General features: G+C 53.3%; 4 protein-coding genes across 4 annotated transcripts; 3 read left to right on the top strand and 1 right to left on the bottom strand.

Annotated features, from left to right (window-relative positions):
- Window positions 1-1,432: 1,432 nt before the first annotated feature.
- On the top strand, window positions 1,433-1,765 carry BDP55DRAFT_650822 (uncharacterized protein). The gene has a single exon (XM_060574000.1). It carries the CDS (start codon window positions 1,443-1,445, stop codon window positions 1,665-1,667), a length of 225 nt encoding a protein of 74 aa, XP_060434157.1. The 5' UTR covers window positions 1,433-1,442; the 3' UTR covers window positions 1,668-1,765.
- A 9,041-nt stretch (window positions 1,766-10,806) lies between these two features.
- On the top strand, window positions 10,807-13,336 carry BDP55DRAFT_575201 (uncharacterized protein). Its single transcript, XM_060570767.1, has 3 exons — window positions 10,807-11,244; window positions 11,301-11,724; window positions 11,776-13,336. The coding sequence occupies exons 1-3, from the start codon at window positions 10,831-10,833 to the stop codon at window positions 13,050-13,052; spliced, it is 2,115 nt and encodes a 704-aa protein (XP_060434156.1). The 5' UTR covers window positions 10,807-10,830; the 3' UTR covers window positions 13,053-13,336.
- A 412-nt stretch (window positions 13,337-13,748) lies between these two features.
- Window positions 13,749-16,303, bottom strand: BDP55DRAFT_650815 (lysyl-tRNA synthetase). The gene is made up of 4 exons (XM_060573999.1): window positions 16,250-16,303; window positions 15,640-16,038; window positions 15,344-15,520; window positions 13,749-15,280 (listed from the first exon to the last, which is right to left on the bottom strand). Exons 2-4 carry the CDS (start codon window positions 16,031-16,033, stop codon window positions 13,968-13,970), a joined length of 1,884 nt encoding a protein of 627 aa, XP_060434155.1. The 5' UTR covers window positions 16,034-16,038; window positions 16,250-16,303; the 3' UTR covers window positions 13,749-13,967.
- Window positions 16,304-16,700: 397 nt separating this feature from the next.
- Window positions 16,701-17,163, top strand: BDP55DRAFT_650812 (Tim10/DDP family zinc finger protein; the record flags this gene model as incomplete). Its single annotated transcript, XM_060573998.1, has 2 exons — window positions 16,701-16,813; window positions 16,972-17,163. The coding sequence occupies exons 1-2, from the start codon at window positions 16,716-16,718 to the stop codon at window positions 17,159-17,161; spliced, it is 288 nt and encodes a 95-aa protein (XP_060434154.1). The 5' UTR covers window positions 16,701-16,715.
- Window positions 17,164-19,092: the final 1,929 nt, after the last annotated feature.

Below are 19,092 nucleotides of genomic sequence, written 5' to 3'. Positions count from 1 at the left end.
CCGTACTGATGATTGAGGTGCGTATCTCGGGAATTGGAAATAGAATACAATGGAGGCTCGAGTTGAGGTACGAAAAGCCCTGGTCTAGCGAGAAGGCAGATACTTGTGATTCCGTCAGGTCTCGGCATCATTTTCAGGTACCTCGTTGTTTGCGACAAGGTACACTTACTTGTACCTTAAAATGGGAAGTGGGGCATTCCATTTGGTAGCTCTTCCCCTGTCGCTATGATTTATTGGTGTGTCGCCCGCCCAGTTGCGTTGCCCAGAGAGTCAGAGGAGAGAACACTGGACGTCGCGTGCTGGCCCGTGCTGCGCGCAAGCGAGTGGGACGAAATTTGCCAGACCCGTACGGAATACCTTGCCGTACCTTTGGCTGCATGTGCTTGGGAACTACGTGCTGCGAGCTGCGCGCTGCGTGTTGCGTTCTACTGCTGGCTGCTGCGTGTCGTATCGTGTGTGCAAGACGAGAGAGAGAGACTGAGAGAAACAGTCACATGTAGCGGTACGTATCCTAAGCACATGGGGGCCCAGAAAGAAAGAGAGTGCAGGACGAGCGAGATGCAAAGACGGACAGGGGGCCTAGGACGAGCCTTTCCGCACTTTGGACAGCGTCAGGGGTGTGGTAGCCCATCCATGCCTTGCCATGCCTACCTGGACCCTGCTGCTTTGCCGGGAACATGCCATGGACGACCCACTCCCGCCGCCATTCCCAGACGTTAGTGGCTGTCCTAATTCACTTTTTAATCTTTTTTTTTCCTTCTCCCTGAATCTTTTTCTTTACTTCTTCTCTCTAATACGCAGCTACGCAGCAACGCGCCCAGAGAGGTGTAGAGAGAGAAAAAGTCGTTCGCCGGTTGCCCCTCCGATGCGACGACGCTACTATCCGTACGGATACTTGTAGCCACATGCTCCATTGTACCTTTGTTAGAAGAAGGAGAAGAAAGAGAACAAGAGAACCGGTGTTGAAACATCGTAGCCGCCGCAGACTCCCGCTTCCCTTCTTTACGCCGCCGCCACTACCTGCCTCGGACGGCCCAGCAACGGTTGTACTCTTTTTTTTTCTCCTTCCCTTTAGACCATTTCGTGTCGTACGTGACCAACAAATTATCAAAAATTCACGGGTGGACCACAACGAGATGGCCGGGTGATTTCGATACGCGCTGAACCCGGGCCTGGAACCTAGCAACCCGGCCGGGTCCCTTTCTGAGTCCAACAAACGTCTCCATCCAGTCAGATAAGGTAGAAAGAAAACGAAAAAGGGGTGTGCCCCGCGGCGGCCGTCGACCTTCGAACTTCGCAGCAAGACGTTGTAGTTTCCGTTAGAGATACTGTTAGTTGACTCTGGCTCTAGGCTGGACTCCCGGGGAGGCTTCCGCTCGGGCTCCTGTCACCGGCGGGATGTGTCTGTAATAAAGTCTCTTTCTAGACTTCTAAAGTGACTCATGTCGCACTGTAATCTTCAGTCCAGGCTTCACCTTCTCCTGATGCCGCTACTTTCTCCCTGGACCTGTGACTGCTACTGCCCTCACTCCGTTTCTGGCTCACCGTCCGTTCAAGTATTGAAAGTATCCATGGAGTACTGGGTACCGTTACATTCGATGGCCAGAACTCGACACCGCGACGATCGCAAAAGTGGATGGGGAGATGTTGCAAGCTGGCTGGCCTGACGAATTACAGGATACGGTGCTGTTGCAGTACCGAACTCTGGACTGTTTCGTTCCTCACCGTTCCCATACTGGCACACACTGCCTAGAAACAAAACAACATGAACGATTCAAAATAGAAAAGGGGGGGGGAAAAAGATAGTAGAAGCAGCACGCAAATGTGGCATACTAACAACACAATCCTAAATCAGAATCACTTCAAAACAGAATCTCGCGTGATGTCCTGCAGCCAGCCCATGACGGACGTCATATTGCGGCCGCGCCCCCCCTCCCTCGAGGGTGATGCCGTTGAATGCGCTCCATTCTCGTGCATTGCATAGGCAAGCTTTTTGCAGGGCAAAATCGCACACCACCAAAATCCACCTTGCAACCACAACGCATCTCTCACCACCACCACCATCGCAGAGAGCGGATGGGTAGCATTACAATGAGACGAGAGCTTCAGGACACTGGCTGGCTAACCCCGGGTACTTGCTCGGTAAAGTACAATACTCGCCGTAGGCACACACAGGCCGATCGATCGCTCTCTGCCCTCCCACGCTCTGTAAGGTAATCCGTTTACGAGTATATTCTCGCACGCCGTACGAGCCGGCAGGCTCTCTCTGCCCTATCCGTACACGAAACACATGGGAACGTTGTGACCAGCGGCCAAGTGCCGGCATGGCTGGGCAGTCCGTAGCGGTTCTCTCCCACACATCGCCTTTCATATTCCGCCCTCCGTTTTGAAATTCCTCAGTCTTCTGTACCACCGTTTCCCGCTGTCTCTCAGCCCAGCTCAGTGCCCGCCGTTCCTTTAACCTCGCCCACTAGTCCCTTCCATAGCCCATCGCTAGAAGCCCCGATGGTTTGCGTGTCGTTGGAAACTTGGCGCCCTGGCTGGCAAAAATGGGACTCGGAGAAGGAGGGTCTTGCGCTAGTTCCCTCACTATTTTGCAACACGCGCCTTTGTCCTTTCTATCAGGTCACTTTTGCAAAGGGGGCGAGACATGGCCGACCGATTCCTCGTTAAAAGCAGAAAACCCTTGGGGCCAAAGATCCACATGGTCAAAGAGTGGTGGGCTGCAGGCAAGGGGAGGGAGAGTAACGGCGACAGGAAGAGGAAAGAATAGGAGCCAAGGTGGTCGGTCCCCTATCAAAACGACCACGCCATAGGGCCACGATGGAGAAAATGGGGGCCCAGTACGCTTCTTGTCGAGATGTGCCGCTAGTCCTGTTAGCTGCATCCTCTTTAAAACCATGTGACTCAGGCCAGATACCGCCTAAGCAAGATTTATCCAGAGCGGGAGTGTCGATCAGTTTGCGCACCTTATCCCGAGGCTTCATTGGACTCGTCGCACGACAACTGACTGCGCTGATGGAGGGGCATATAACGGTATGGGTGTGAGGAGGTGCTGCGTGTGTGTCGCGTCTTCCAAGGACTCGATGGCGCTCTCGTTCAGAGTTCACCCAGCACTCGTGAACTTATGAGCCGAGTGAAGCTGGGCAACGAATTGCGGTGGCCAGCCTGAGAGCCTTTGCGCCTGCGCCCTGCGAGACTGTGCAGAGGCGGCGCCATCTATTTCCTCTTGTGTCCGTACATAGGTGTACTCCGTATTGCGACCTGCCTGTCCTGCCAGTCACCGCTAGAGTGTCTCCCGTTATCCCAGGCATGCTTCTTGTGCTTCACGGGCATGACAGTGCAGGGCGGTCAGCCAAATGTTTCGGACTCTGCCTCCCTCCCGTAGCGCGGTCTTGGTCTTGTTCGTCAGATGCGCCAATCTGTATCTCGTAGTTGACTGGTGTCGACAGATATTGTATCTCGACTCTGAAGGCGTGGCGCCACTCGGTAACCGTACGGATACAGGATTCTCCTTTCTTGGGGGCGCCGCGTTACTGTCGTCGTAACGGTAGCGGACCAGAAAAGGAGAAGTCGTTCAAAGAAGACTCGTCTGAGGCCGGCACGATGGATCCACCATAAGAGACGACGAGAGACCATTCTCATGACAATCAGAAACAACAGCCGCCCGACACTGTGCAACTGCCAATCAATCGGAGATCCACAGGCCCTTGACTTGGGCCCATTCCGCATATTTGATCCAAACAACCCTAGCTGCCGCCAGGCCTAGTCTTGGTCCTCTTTGGACAACAGACAGGGACTGACGGGGATGTAGGGGGCCGTTCCCCTGCCTCTTATGATCAGAGGCCACCTACGGGAATTTTTTCTTTCCACTCGAGATTCTCAGGACCACAGCGTAAGAACAGGATACATTAAATCCCCTCCACCGTCCGGTCCTGACTGTTGGCCTGGAAATAGGCGCATATTGCTGATCCGACGGCCTCTCCAATCAAGTCTTTCAGAAGTCCATACTCCAAATCCAAAGTCCAGACGCCAAATGACACTCCATCAACAGCTCCGTTTGAGCGCGTGTCCGTCCAGACTCCAGACCTGCCAAGAGGGCTTACGGCTGACTCCAGCCCGCCGGCTTTCCCAGACCAGACCCTCGAACACGGCATACGCTCAACGAAGCGAGGTTTGTATTTGTACAAAGTACCCGCCATCGTTTGGACATTGCTTGCTGCTTGGGTGACCATCCGTGACGGGGACCAGATGCAGATGCGCAGGGACGGCAAATTACGGCCACTGCCGAGCTAAAAATTGCTGACGGACACGGCCTTCATTTCAACAAAGAGCCTTGGGCCTTCCGAGTCGGCCACTATTGGCTCCGTGGGGTTCCAGCGCGGCGCTACCATCGCGATCCCATTTAACCACTTGGCCATTCTCGCCTGAAGCGTACCTAGCTTGCAAATTAGGTGATGAATGATTGCGCCCCAACATCTGTACCTGACATTGAGCAAGCCATGACAGACGACTCGAGCTGGCTGACGGGCGACAGCGGAGAGTCCGTCACGGACAACAAGACCGAAATCAGAAAGGCTAATACTCGGAGAGTCATGCTTGATCATTATGCGGTGCCCCTGAACGGCGCGATCATGTCCTAGCATCTAGGTAGTCGATCGACATGCTTGATGTCGTTGGAGCCTTGGAGGGCCACCGGGAGGTCAACCGAGTCCGTCTGTTCGAGGTGGCCGACCGCTCTTTTGATCGGTTTGGAATTCCATGGGATGGGTTGGCTTGGGATGAAGGGGGCCACCAGTGGAATGCGATTCGATATCCAGGATGCCCATGAAGTGAAAGTCGAATCAATGTCGATTTATGCCATCAGATACCACCACCAAGCCCTGTCAAATGCGGGCTGCCCGTACCTCACCCAGAACTGTCCATCAGAACCCTGTCAGCTGATCCCTGGTCCATCTCTGCTTTGATTTTACTTCCTAGGTTGAGAAGTCGCATTTGCAGCGGATTTTCCTATGGCCCCACATAGCAACCAGTCATGCTGGCAGTGGCTCCAGGGAGAGGCCCGGCAGCCGGAGAACAGCTCATTGCTGTGGGACGGAGACTCGGAGCCGGGCGTTCGTTACCCCTCGAATTGAAGATCCGCGATGGTGTCGTTTCTTGTCGCCCAAGTGGGTTTTTGGGCAATGTGGACGAAAGCGATCAAGGTTCACCTGGATCCCATAACACTCCAAATTGCCATTCCTAGGCGTTGTCTTGACCGAGGTGAGATAGAGTTGGCGGATGGAATCCTCGGCAGACAGCGAAAGCGTTCATCAGACCACGTATGTACGGGTAGACTAATACAGCCCTGCTTGGCTAGATAGCGAAATCGTCATCTCCCAATCTCGCTGCAGGGCGCAGGCCACCTCGCCATCTCCCTGATCTCTTGACGAACTGCAGCATCGAGCAGCCGAACGCCCTGGTTTAAAACGGGGCCGTGGTTGCAGTCTCATATACACATGATCGGAGGCGGAGGGGCACGGAAGGTGGAAGGTTCTGGTGGCCTGGCTCGGAATGGTGTCGATGATGGATGGTATCGTATCGGATTGCCTAGCGTGAATCCTAGTAGGAATTTCGCGGGTGGGCGCTGTCGAATTAGATTGCTCTAAGTCGGTAACTTGAGGGATGTACTTGATGTGTCCGCATCTGTACTTGTACGTTGATGGCTCGAGATGGCCGGTTTGGTTGAGCCTTGTGAGTTATCGGTGGTGATGTTGTCCCTCGTCGAGTTCCGGTCAGGATCGTGGTTGACGCCCATCTTCGCTGGCAGGGACGTTACGTTACGTAAGACAGAAGAAGTCGACGGTGAAGGCAAGCACAGTGTGATGTACCTTACCTTATGGCAATGTATATAGAACAAGACGGGAAGGTCCAGTAAGTATAAACGGCCATCCAGGAAGATATCTACCGGTCTTTCATCAGGCGTCAGGAAGTAGGTACATCATCCCACCCTCGTTCCTGCTAGTTCCATATTGTAACTTCAGGCCAAGGCAAGCACCAAGTACCCAAAGCAAAGCAGAGTGCGCCTTCCAAGCTCACGGCGACGGATCAGAACAGGTTTTCTCTGGTTCTAAGGTTCCTCAGGCAAGTGCCCAAGTACCTTACTTTGCTTTGCAACTTTCATTAATCGATAATGTACCAATGCCGAATGTTGCAATTGACCACCTTATTCGCCTACCCCCCTCAAATTCTCAATCCCGTTCAAGGCAAACCTGCCCACCGTCACCCAGCATCGTCACGACGAACCCGGATGGGTCCGTATCAACAATGACTTCCTATTCTTGACCTTCTCGTCCTGTACTCCGTACCTCATTCGGGGCTGCGTAGGCAGTGGCTGAAAGACATGCCAACGACACTCGATAGATCATCCCCCTCTGGTCTGCTTTGCGAATGCGCATGATTGCACTTTATTTCCTTTCCAAGCAGTGGAGATCCATCGACTGTTTGAAATGTCGTCTCGGTCCGGCCATTTTACGTCATCTACCACCTTGCAACCTATCGTTACTACAACCAGGCGGCACGATACAATCCGTTGCGTCCATAGGTTTGCCAAACGTACAAGGCTATAGGCATTTGCTGACCAGAGTCAGCCATCTTCATGAGCACACGCACATGATATCTTGCACCTAGATAACATACCCACCTATCCCGCCGTTTCGATGAGCCGCTCATGCCGTCGTCTACCATCTGAGACAGACGGCCTGTGGGGGTAGCTAACAACGGCTTTGCAGAGTGAATCATTGATACACCGCGGAAAACTGCAACCACCATCGCGACACGGCACCCACGGCTCGCACCACCTGAATCTCCAATACCTAATCTCACCGGCCGATATAACGGTGTATTAGAATACGACAATGATTTGGACACACTACGCCGGCTCGCCCGGCTTGCTTCGCCTTCAGCGGTCTTGCATCCCACCCGTTTGGGATGAAGAATCTCGACAATTAATATACATCCCCGCGGTTCAACTCGTGTGACGTTGATCACCCGAGTATCAGATCCAGCTTTGACAGCGCTGTCCCGGACTGCGGACCCACGGGGCCTTGCAAACGGGACCGGCCGGAGTATATCGACTTCCCTCCCGTCTCAGGCTCTCAGCCCACGCATTCAGTCGCCACGATTGCACAGTTCGGCGGAGCTTGATCGGATGGGCCAGTACTGATGCTATGATGTGCACGGTATTACTGAGCACACCAGTTTAAACGCAAAAACCCGGCCACTCAGGCGCATTATCGGACGCCCATCAGTAGCTCAGCTGGTGCTTGCTGATCCACGAAGCCCGCAGGTGAAACAAACCCGTCTCTCGTTTGATGCAGGTGGGGGCTAGATTGGGACACGCGAAGAAGAGCAAGCATTCCGCCGCAGTAAAGCGATGAGGCCGCCAGGTTCAACCGAAGGAGGTATCTGAGATGAGTCCACTCCTGTTGCTGGCAAGGTGACCCAGGTCATGTAAAGCACCTGTGCTTCGACCTCATCCTTTCCCCAGCCTGAGATGGCTTGCCGTCGTTCAGAGTTCCAGTCACAGTTGAGGGGCAACATCGAATAAAGGGTAACAATCCGATGTTTGCTAGACCCGAATACTTACTACTGTCGACGATAAACGAGGCGGTAAACGGGACTGTCGATGCCCAGACTTTCCGCATTCCTGAGTTTGTCCCGTGGACCGACTGAGTTTACCGTTGGCCGCTTCGGGCTTGATTTTCGGTCTCCTCGCCCATAACGAATTTGCGGTGACGGTCTCCGATACTGCTCCGCCTTGGGGGTTGTGTGGCTCGTACACCACCATTCATGTGTTGATCCTCGTTGTCTTCACACCATGGGCTGGCAAAGCCCGGCACACAAAATAAAACGTTCATGCAAGCCCCGCCGTTGGCATGCACATGATGCATTTGGCTTTTCGGCTTGTCTCCCCTCACCACGTTCTAGATCCCCGCGTACCATTGCCAATGTCTCGCACCACGACGAGTCAAGTGGCCCGCCATCAAGCAAATCGGAGGGGTCGCGCAGGTCGCATTGCTCGACTTTCTCGACGTCAGCCGTGCCACAATTCTTTTCGAGTTGATGGTCTCGGTTGCCGTTGTCACCGCCGGTGCCGCGCCTTCCTTAGACGCCATCCAACCGTGCCATCCGGCCTAGTGGCCATTTTTGGCGTCATCTGTAAGATGTACTGGCTCGGTGGTTCATGCGGTACTTCCAATAAGGGATGCAGCTCTTATCACACCGCATATGGGAAGTGTGAAGTGTCAAGCCACATTCTGAGGCAGACTTTCAAGTGAAGATACTGTTGTGGCTTTTGAGGGCCCTCGTCCTTGGAAAATTTATGTCTGCGTAGGCTTTATGTCGGCCGAGTTTGACTTTCAAGGGAAGTTCTGCGGAGTTCCTTGCAGCTCTTCCATGCTTCGAGTCTCACGTCGCTTGTCAGAGTAGGTAGGCCTAGTGTCTCGACTCGGCTGGAAACTGTGTTTGTTATTGCGTCGCTTTTCAAACTGGAGTCTCGCGTTGAGACTTGATAATGCTTATGACTCGCCAATATCCCGTTTGGTTGTAGAAGCCGGGCACGTGATCGTGACCAACGACATCTGACGCAGTTCACTGCCTACCCTCTTGTGTGCTCGTGAGAAACAGTAGATCTGTCACTGAGTAAGGTCATTCGAAGCTCCTCGAGAAGCTTCTTGATGGAGTTTTACCGCTCCCTGGTGATGAAATGATGCAGTTCAGGCTGCCTGCATAGTGACGATTATCGAGAATCCTGGTCGCCAAACATAGTAGGCATGTGCCCGTTGGTGCATATGGTGTCATGGTCATGTTCAATGAGTTGATCGGCAACCACTGGGGTGCTCTTCTCTGTGCATCTATTCAATATGCTAGCGTCTTCTCAGCTTGAGAAATCATTAAAGATGGTTACGAACACAGACAAATACCTGAAGGTATCTAGCCAGATGGATAGGAGACGTTGATCTCGTCGGCTTCAACCCAATATTCAGCTTGGTGCGCTATTCAACGCATAGCTTTGGATCACCTAGAAAATACCGGCATTTTGTTTTGTAGCGTCTATGACTCGGGGCCTGCTCTATTCTTTGGTTGTTCTTGTGGCAGTTGTCGTTCGAGGCGGCTTCCACTGCTGGTTGATGTCCCGAGGTCGCATGAGAACCAAGTGTGACATGATCGAACAGCTAGCTTTAGCGAGGGACTTGATATCAATGGAACGAGACCCAGCTGATATATGAAGGGTTTTCCCGATCGCAGCCTTATGCGTGAAGCTGGGAGTACTGCTGCTTCAGAGGCGTGAACTCGAATAAGGCCAACGCCAAGGACCGTCCGTTTTGGGGGGAGTTCGCTCTCCCTGTCAGGAATTATACATCTCAAATGGAAGCCGTCGCCGTATCCATTCAGGTGTAGCTGCGAAGATGAAATGAAATAAGCAAGATGATCCAGCTCTGAGGATGATGGGGCAATGTGTATCAAACTTCGCTCTCTCGAACGTTATGACTCTTAGGCGAAGCTTCGTGGCTAAGTGACTTTCCTCTTGTGACGAAGAAGCTCAGGAGGCACAAACATGATGCCTTCTTATTCTAGATGGATAGGAGAAGCCTTGTCTGTTTGGGCACATGGAAATCGTAAAGCTTAGAAGCAAAAGATACCGCAATGATCATGGAGACCGGGCCTCAAGGTTCAGAAGCGACGAGAGCAGGCTCTGGCCGACTGGGAAAGGTAGATGGGTAGACCCTTCCCAGACTGTGGCAGTACTGACTCCTGTACCAGCAACAAGCTCAACCATATCGCCATGAGGTATCAAGCCACTAACCGTGTCACTTATCATCGTCGCCGTCAGCGTTGAAAGCAAGAAATCTGACCGGGATAGTAGAGCAAATTCCATAATATGATCATCTGTTGTACACGCAGCCTCAGTCTTCCTATATATGGTCCTCAGTTCCTTCCTCATGGGACGAGTGAGACTGTATTTCTTAGTTCTGCGACTCGACATCGAACTTGATGAACACATTTGAACCAGAACAGCAGACGGATAGAGCTTACAAAGGACAGTATGATTCTTTGCAACCCGTAAACAGCTCCAGATCCATCTAGACAACCTCTTTGTATTTCTGGAAGCCATTAACTCTGCCACATGCCTCCTCTGCACGTTCCATCTCCCGTCCTCAAGGTGAACTCCCATCCCATCTCCCCATCAACTCCCACAACTTCACCTGCCACTTAGCCCTACAACAGCAAACCACCATACTAAGCCTGGAGGGGATAATGAATGGAAAAGGTAGGAGCCTGCTCGAGCTTCCTTCCCTGGGGTGTGCAGCCTTTGGCCTCGTTATCATCTTCACCTTGGTTCACTTCCTCTGTAGGCCACTCCTCCCACTCCCACCTCCACTTGGTCAACTTCAACTTTTGGTCACATACCTATCTCCGTTACATCTCAGTCTTCACAGCCATACGCCTCGCTTCCCGGAATCAAACCTAAAAAAACATTTCTTCTCCCTCAACACTTCATCCTGCCAACCTATATATCCTCCTCCACGACAGGCAGTGGAGGACTCAGACCACTTGAATTTCAACTCGACATAAATCTTCTACCTCTCAAATCCCTAAATCAATTGCTTTCTTGGTCATCGGTACTCCTACAATCAATTCATATCGTTCTTCACTCTCACCTTCCTCAAGCTGGTCAGGGCCAACAAAGGCGAGCACAACCCCCTAAGCATTACCTTCCTTCAGTTCCCAAAGACTAGAGCCAAGCACAACAGAATGGTTCCTCGCCGAACTCTCCCTTCCAGCAAGATGGAGCTCACAATTCCCGACGACAAGCTCCATAAAGTCGTCGGCCGCACTTTGGAGGATCAGGAGACACACCAGCTTAAGCTCGTCACAAAGCTTCTGGTCGGTCCCAATGGCTCTTTGCCTGACTTGCCTGCTGACTCTGCCCCCAAACCCGCATTCTGGGACGATATACGCCAGCAATTCCTCACTGCCGGAGTTCGTGAAGATAAACCTGGAAAGTCGACTTCTGGAGCAGGTCCTGACAAGGCAGCGACATCCCAGGTAGGCCAGACCAACACTCCTCTGGAAACCCTACTGAAGGTGGTGCCCATTGGCAGTGAGATCATTGCCCATTTGTGGCTTGTCGACACTTCAGCCGTTGGAAAGCTGGCCTCTGTTTCGAAGGGCTGCTCCGACGCCGTTGCGATCCACGTGGTAAGTAAAAACTGCAGACAAGTTTACCCAAGTACCCAAAGCTTACGCTGTTGTAGTCTAAATTCGACCTGCCTACGGGCGAGTATCGGGACTGCGAATGGCTTCCAGAGGAGCTGGCTCGCATGAAAGATGCCGACCGGGCCATCATTGACATCGGTGGCATTGGCCGCAATCTAATCATTCGTGGCAAGGCCCTGAATAACGATCCGTATGCCGGACACATCGTCAAGGGTATTCCGCGATTCTGGTCCAGCCTCCAGCAGCGAGATGAGTTGTGGGCTATCTCGGAGGTAATGTGCGAGGACAATCCTGAATACGTCGATGACTTTGCTCCCTTCCACCACGGCGAGAACAAGCTCCTCGAGGTTGAGGATCGCTGGAAGCGTTGTCTTGAGGAGATGGGCTTGCCTTCTTCGACAACGGACGCGGACGAGCGCGGCAACCTCTACGTGGCTGAGATGAGCTATAACATTCCGATGCGTAAGTCCTCCGAAGCATAGTAATTGTGCTCACAGAGCTAACAAAAAAAAGTGCGATCTCTGTTCCAGTTTGGAGGAGCACTCACTGCACTGCGGTTGCATGAGGTTCCTATGATGGACATCCGCATTCTTGAGCTGATCCTTTCTGCTTGCCCTGTACTTGAGATACTGGGGGTCTTCAAGTGCGAACTTCTCCATGTTGCGCACATCAATCAAATTCTCGATCTTGTCTTCCAACGCGCCACGAAGACCGGCAAGAAGCTGAGAAGCCTTCAATTTTATCCTCGCTCTTACACCGAGCCGGCCCACAACCGCACCGGCACCCACGTTCTTTCTTGGAACCCGCTCAAGACCAACGTTGAGACAAGCATCTTCGTTACAGTCTTCTTGGCCATCCTTAAGGCCGTTCCCATGGGCATTGATCTCGTGTCTGAAGGTCAGTTATTCCGCCGGTTCCTCGATCTGGTGCCGATGAAGCCTGGCCAAATGGCTCTCTTCCTGCACCACGTCCATAAGTGGCTTGACGCAGCAAAGACCCCTAAAGCCTATGACTGGCTCACTGAGGAAATCAGCCCCCAGGGCAAGTTCCGCGACCCTCGCCTTCTGATGCTTGAGGATCAAGTTCTCCTGAGTATGCTCCAGGGCACCAAAGAGGGGAAAACTATGGAGAAGCATCGGCGACCGATTTATTACCACGAGAAGTACGAATGCTGCGGATGTGGATGCCAGATGCTTGCGGTCCTCTTCCGCAGGGAGATGAAGTCACGTCACGCCGATCATCGCTTCTGCCGCATCTGCGACCTTCGGGGTGAGCTCAACGCAGAGAGCCACCATCGTCTCCACGAGAAGAGGACGATGCTGAATAGCTTCCTTTACTCTCCCAAGGATACCGAGGACAACACTAGTCCAACCGACGATGAGCTCCGGAGCGTCTGGGCTCCCCCTCATCGAAACCCCTTCATCGAAGGACCGATTATCAACGGACCACATCGTGAAGAGGCCGTTCTCCAGCACCGAAACCTCCCCAAAGTTCAAGTTCTTATGCACGAATTTAGACACTTCGACATTCTCAATGCTGCGGGACAGGCTGCAGTTCTCGACGCCATGGAAGCGGGCTGCTGGAAGGCTGGGGTCTTCAATGACCACCCTACCATGACCGAGCAGACTCCATATACGAAGATGAGAGTCCCCAACCAGAACATGCTTCGCAAGCAGGCCTGGGAGCATGTCATTTGGAGGACCTACTATAAGGACGCTGGTTTGGCCGAGCAGCAGGCGGCGGCAATAGCAGCCGGACACGAACCTCCCAAGCCAGCTGGCTTTTGGTGAGAAAGAGCTCTCGAGAGCTCCGCAGGACAATCCCTAAAGTATCCGCAGACTTACGGCATGTCTTGGAGGCATACAACAACAGCATCACTACCAAACATTATTATTATTGACAGATCTGGCGCGACCAGTCTCAACCCACCAAAAGCAATAGACAACGTTCCAACACACTTCTCCTTATCCGAAACCCCTCCACCTCTCCTGCCACTCCGGAACACAACAAGACGATATTGGATATGGAAAGTGGAAGATCTTGCATTGTACAAAACGAATTGGAAAGAGACGAGCTTTTGCGCTGCTGCGTCATACATTATTGGAAGGCATTGAGCGCTTTCTATTGAGAAGACGGCAAGATGAGTTCAGAAGACGCGAGCAATTTCGTGTTGCTTCGCGATACTACATCAGACAGCGATGGCCGGTACTCATCGCGAAGTGAGCGCCATACACCTCCAGAGTAGGGGCAGAAGGATAGACGACCACCTCCATACGCAGGATTATGGCGGCAGATGAGAGAAAGGGATAATCGTTCGATAATTGGCTGGCTTGGTTCGATTGGTTTGCTCATTTGGTCCGGTTGGTTTTGCTCTTTCAGATTTCCTTTTCAGTCGGCATTGCAGCCTGCTTTCTCATAATACACCCTGCTTGAGGAACAGGCAGGACTAGGTTAGATAGTCCACCGAAGCAGTAGCAATTCTCACTCTTACGTCCTCGTGGTATGCTCTGTGATCTCTCGCGTGAAGGAAGCGCTCGATGCTCTGTATGATTTCGAACCGTGTCTTGTTCTACAATGTGATACATCTATGAGTCTGTGATGTTGTACAAAGATTATTACACGCTGCCCATGCGTCCCAACTCCATCTAACATTACAAGGCCAATGTAAACAACAGTTTTGACCGAGAAAAACAAAAAAATGCTGCTCAAGAAGCAGACTCCTTGGACTGGTCAGATGCAACTTCTTCCGTCTGGTTAGAAGAAGGCTCCTCCGTCTGGTTCTGAGGCCCCTCAGTCGATAACCCAACCACGTTCCTCAACGTGCCAAAGCTCAAACAATCGCTGATCCGGCTGGCGCCAGAGAACAACATCACAAGCCTCTCAACACCACACCCCCAGCCTCCCGTGGGCGGTAAGCCGGCCTCGAGCGCCCGGATATAACTCTTGTCGAGCGGCGCGTCCCTGAGCGGGTGCGGATCATCCGCCTCAAGCGGCGCAGCATCCTTGCCGGTGCCAAAGAAGCGATGCTCCGCGAGCTTGCGCGCCTGTGCGGCCGGGTCGTTCTCCTCTTCATACATGTTGGCCAGCTCGCGGCCATTGACGAACAGCTCCGTCCGCGCCGACACGAGCTGCATCGTCTTGGGGCAGACGAAGCTCTTTGCGAGCGGGGACATGCAGGTCGGGTGGTGCGTGATGAATAAGGGGCCCTCGAAGGACTTGGGCTCGAGGTAGACGGCCGCCAGGCGGTCGAGGAGTTTCGGCATGGTGGGCGGGACGCCGCCGGGCACCTCGATCTTGCTGAGGGCCAGCACGGCGACGAGCTCCGAGTAGGCGTCCTTGCCGGTCAGCTTGGGGAAGCGGAAGCCGAGGGCCTCCTCGAGGGCCGGGATGAACTCGAGCTGGCGGAAGGGGCGGGCGAACTTGGAGAGGTCGACGGGTTGGAGGGAGGTGAGTTTTGTGTCGATGAGCTCCTGGCAATGGTGCGCCAGGCCGGAGAGGAGCTCCTCGGTGCGGTCGATGAGCTCGGGGAGGTTGGTGTAGGCGCTGTAGAACTCGCACATTGTGAATTCGGGGTTGTGCGTGCCGTCGATGCCCTCGTTGCGGAAGGCCGGGCCGATCTCGAATACCTTGTGGACGCCGCCGACGACGAGGCGCTTGAGCCAGAGCTCCGGGGCGATGCGAAGGGAGAGCTCCTTGGAAGGGAACTCGGTGGCCTGGGTGGTGAAGGAGCGGGCGACGGCGCCGCCTGCGTTCTCGGCGAGGATGGGCGTCTGAAACTCGAGGAAGGACTTGTCGTGGAAGTAGTCGCGCATGTACTTTGTGATGTGGGATCGCATGCGCAGAACGTCGGCGACTTCGGGGTTGACCATCATGTCGACGTGACGTTTCGCGGCCTTGGTCGCTGAGTCCGTCAGGGTCTGGGGGATCTGCTCCATCGCGGGGGAGAGTAGCTCCGGGAGGACGACGGCCTGGAGGGTGAGCTCGCCGGTGCTTGTGCGCGTAGGCTTGCCGGTGATAGCTTCAACTGCAGTCTTAGCATCATGTCACCAAGTCCACGTAGGACAGCGGCAAGTGGGCTTACAGATGTGATCGCCCTTCTCAATCAGCCGGGCAAAGAGTTTAAACGTATCAATGTTCATGTCAGGCGAGTGGGCGCCTAGGTTGCGATAGTTGATCATGCCCTGAATCTTTTCGAACTCATTGACAATAGTGACGAAGACGAGCTTGTTCCCGTGGAGGCGAACGGATTGGACGCGGCCTGTGGCCTGTCAGCGAAAGGCCGATGGTGGTTAGGGATGCCGCCGCCGGCCACAAGCTGCTGCGGCTTTTGCTGCTGCTGCTCTTGTGGAACGACGACTTGTATTTCATTCTGCGTACCATACAGGGTGACGACCTCGGCGTTGCTGGGGTCATTCAACTCCTCCTTCTTCTCCCACACCTTCCTAAAGGCGGGGACCGACATGGGCTTCTTGCGATGGACCAGCCGCGGGTGCGTCTCCTTAATCACGCCCTTTTCGCGCACCTCCTCCAGCGCCTGGAGGCGCATCTTTTTGAACTCTGATATCCTAACCGCCTCACTCTGGTCTGATATGTCCTGCTGACGCTGCTCTGCCCCCTTGACTACCCTATCCTTCTTCTGCCTCTTCCCTCCGGGCCCATCCTGAACACTGGCGCCACTTGGTCGACCGACGTGGAAGGACTGAGCCAGCCTGGCAACGTGTGGTGTGCGTGTTGCCGGCCGCAAAAACCGTAGACTCTGAATTAAAGTCATCGCGTCTGATTGTTTCCCGTTAGCTTCGATGTTCTTCAAAGATCAATGTGCTAATGAGGTTGGAAACAGGGTAAAGAGTAGGATGTCAGATAATAGGCGGTTTAAATCAACCACAACAAAAGAGCTGTGTAAGTCGCAGCGGTTCTGAATTGCTTGCAATCATCATATGAAGGATAATAGAGAGAAAGAAATGGGAGAGCGCAGCTCAAGACTTACCACCATAATTGCCCAAGAAGATCCTGGCTCTTCTTGGTGTGGCCAAAAATTGATGTCGGGGTCAATTTGCACAGAAATTTTGCGACGGCGCGTTTTTATCTTGGCCAGAAACGGGTCCTTGACGTTATCGATAAAGATGAGCGGAACAAGCCGGCCCGGGAAAAGGGTTCCCAACGGAGCAGCGACAATTGGGCGGCTGAGCTTCAAAGCGGGGCTGACTCCTGGCTTACCTTGCCTTGGACGAGACGAGCTGAACTGCCCCAGGCGCGCATACCAAGGTAGCTGACGCGCGATAAGATAAGGCAAAGGAGCTCTTCGTAAAATCTCGACTCTGCGACGTCAGGCAAACAAGCTACCCGCCAGTCAATAATCGTTCTCGTCGCATCCCACGAACCTCGCTACCTCACCATCATCACTTCACTCTGTTAGATTTTCTCTAGAAAACCAAAACCCACAAACCGCCAACATGTCTTTCTTCGGAATGGGCCGCCCCAAGCTGTCTTCGGACGAGAAGATCGCCATGGCTGAGCAGGAGATGCGTCTGTTGGCTGATATGCACAACCGGTACGTCACCATCAACTTGTTCCATTCTCTGGAGTCCCCCTCCCGAGGGAGCATATGCACCTCCGATTCTCGTGATGAAGTTGGCAGATGGGGGATGAATCTGAAGGAAGAGGGCGTACTTTCATTGAGACAGCTGTAACTGACATGCGCGTCCCTAGCCTGACCAAGATCTGCCAAACCAAGTGCCTCCCCGACTACCGCGAGGGAGACCTCAACAAGGGCGAGTCCGTCTGCCTCGACCGCTGCGCTGCCAAGTTCTTTGAGGCGCACATGAAGGCGTCCGAGGTGATGCAGAGCGAGAGCCAGAAGAGAGGCGGCGGCGGCGGCATGGGCGGCGGCATGTTCTAAGTCTATCAACGGATTAGAGGTCCGTGAACAGGATCAGTTATGATGAATCATTTGGACAGAGAAAACGGAGCGGGAGGAGGAACTTGGCCACGATAGAGAGATGGGAGAGGAGAGCATCGACAGGGCGAGGCAGCCTCGCGGAGACCAGCTTTGCTCTACTGTAGCATATGCCATGACGCAACAGTATCTCGGGACGAGATGGGGGATGTGGAGAGGCATCGCGTCGCATGCTTTCGCAAAGCTTGGGAAACGCGCTGATCCGAATGTACTTTTGAAGCAGAACCCGTAATCGGGAGCTTCGTGTATAATACCAAGGGGGACTAGAAGTAAGTCCTATCAATGAGAAGAACCACCCTCACAACTTCGGGCTTCCCATGGGCAACCCAGCAATTGGACGACCAAATTTCGATCCACAAGGTCCCTCCGACACGGAATTCATAACACGAGGGTCTTCGTGTTTGGGGCAGCTACGGAGGAGTTAGCCGTCAAGCAAACTCAGCGTCCATTACTCATATCCTGAATCTTTGGTGGTCAGTTTGCGCCACGCATGCCCTCCATGGTGACGGTCTTGAAAGATATATCCGATGCAGCTGAGAAATTGGAGATCGGTGGAAGAACGTTATAGGATGTTGTTTAATCATGTCTTTCGACCAAGATCCGATGCCACCGTCACGACTGTTGTGAGGGCATACGCTCTGCTTATCCGTCCAGGCGTTTGCCTTTTGTTGCTTACAGTGCATATACCAAAGACATCTCCTTGTCTATCTATTCTGAGTATTGGCTTCTGGTTATCTTGACAGACGCCAACCTGCATACGAAACTCGAGTTGAATTGACAGATAGAATGACTTGTCCAGGACGTCACTGCCATCCGGCAGTACGTGATTTGCGGTTCAGGAAAGCCATCATGAACGGCGTCAATGTTGCATCCACTTGGCAGCTACAAACCCTCAAAGTTGCAATTGGCGTTGCGACGACAGGCATTGATCATTTGCGATCCCCTCTCCAGTACCCCCAACGTAGTTACCAAGTGGATGATGTGAAGTAAAGCCAAGGTGACAGACATCCAGCACAAGATGCCACTAAAATCTAAGAACCGTCAGAAAATAAGAGTACCCGTACCCAAGGCGATTTGATAGGCCACAGCGGCAAATCTGGCAAGAGAAAGCATCACAAGTGCCAACACGTTACGGAGTACCAGAGGGCAATCAAACAAAACCCGCGGGCCCCGTCTCCATCCCTTTCAGGCGAATCGCAGCCAACATGTCACCAAGTGGTTGGAGCCATTCTTGAAGCATCTTAGTCAACCCTTCCCTGCCATAATAGGCGACCAAGACTCCCTTTTACTATTTAGTCGAGAGAAAAACGTCCCAAAACGCGTGGCCTTCGTCGTCGTCGCCGGCAATTCGGAGCCGAATGACCATCGGGTCCCGGGATTCGGCCTTGGCCTGTTTTTTTCGTCGTCTATCCCACAACTTTCTCAAGTCCTTCTCAGGATTAAAGAGAAATCTGCCTTGCCTTACTCCGTATTACTAACCTATGTGGGAACTCATGAGGAATACTAGAGAGGCTCGGCGCCGAGGAGCCAAGTTCGGTATATGCTCGGCCCTTAAGGGACACCTCCGAGGGGGCCGTAAGGTAAGGTATCCGTAGTTTCAGAATATCTTGCGTGTGAGTGGTATCCGTCAGTAGTTTCTGCGCGGACTATCTTTCTCACGTGGACTTTCGTACTGGGGTTTAGGAAGTGGTGGATTCAAGAAGAAGATAGCCCGCCAGATCTCGGATTGCCCGCCGGTCCCACGTGATACCGCGATGGTCTTCAGTCTTCGTGACCGGCGGCCCAAGCTCCGATGACGAGGGTACAGATAGAGTCTGGATGGTAGTGGACAGAACGCCATTTGGACAGCCTCGTTTGGGGGAAAACCCGAGAAG

Source organism: Colletotrichum godetiae, assembly GCF_030913485.1.
Source record: "Colletotrichum godetiae strain CBS 193.32 chromosome Unknown BDP55scaffold_6, whole genome shotgun sequence".
Lineage (NCBI taxonomy): Eukaryota > Fungi > Ascomycota > Sordariomycetes > Glomerellales > Glomerellaceae > Colletotrichum > Colletotrichum godetiae.
The sequence above is the reverse complement of the archived record's forward strand: the minus strand, read 5'-3'. Positions and strand labels throughout refer to the sequence as shown.

Excerpts from the sequence above, each read along its gene's own strand:
- BDP55DRAFT_650815 (XM_060573999.1), bottom strand. The coding sequence starts at position 16,033 with ATGACTTTAATTCAGAGTCTACGGTTTTTGCGGCCGGCAACACGCACA. Across the intron at positions 15,521-15,639 it reads CGAGGTCGTCACCCTGTATG|GCCGCGTCCAATCCGTTCGC; the intron begins GTACGCAGAATG and ends GACAGGCCACAG. Across the intron at positions 15,281-15,343 it reads TGAGAAGGGCGATCACATCT|CTATCACCGGCAAGCCTACG; the intron begins GTAAGCCCACTT and ends CTGCAGTTGAAG.
- BDP55DRAFT_575201 (XM_060570767.1), top strand. The coding sequence starts at position 10,831 with ATGGAGCTCACAATTCCCGACGACAAGCTCCATAAAGTCGTCGGCCGC. Across the intron at positions 11,245-11,300 it reads ACGCCGTTGCGATCCACGTG|TCTAAATTCGACCTGCCTAC; the intron begins GTAAGTAAAAAC and ends ACGCTGTTGTAG. Across the intron at positions 11,725-11,775 it reads GAGCTATAACATTCCGATGC|TGCGATCTCTGTTCCAGTTT; the intron begins GTAAGTCCTCCG and ends AACAAAAAAAAG.
- BDP55DRAFT_650822 (XM_060574000.1), top strand. The coding sequence starts at position 1,443 with ATGTCGCACTGTAATCTTCAGTCCAGGCTTCACCTTCTCCTGATGCCG.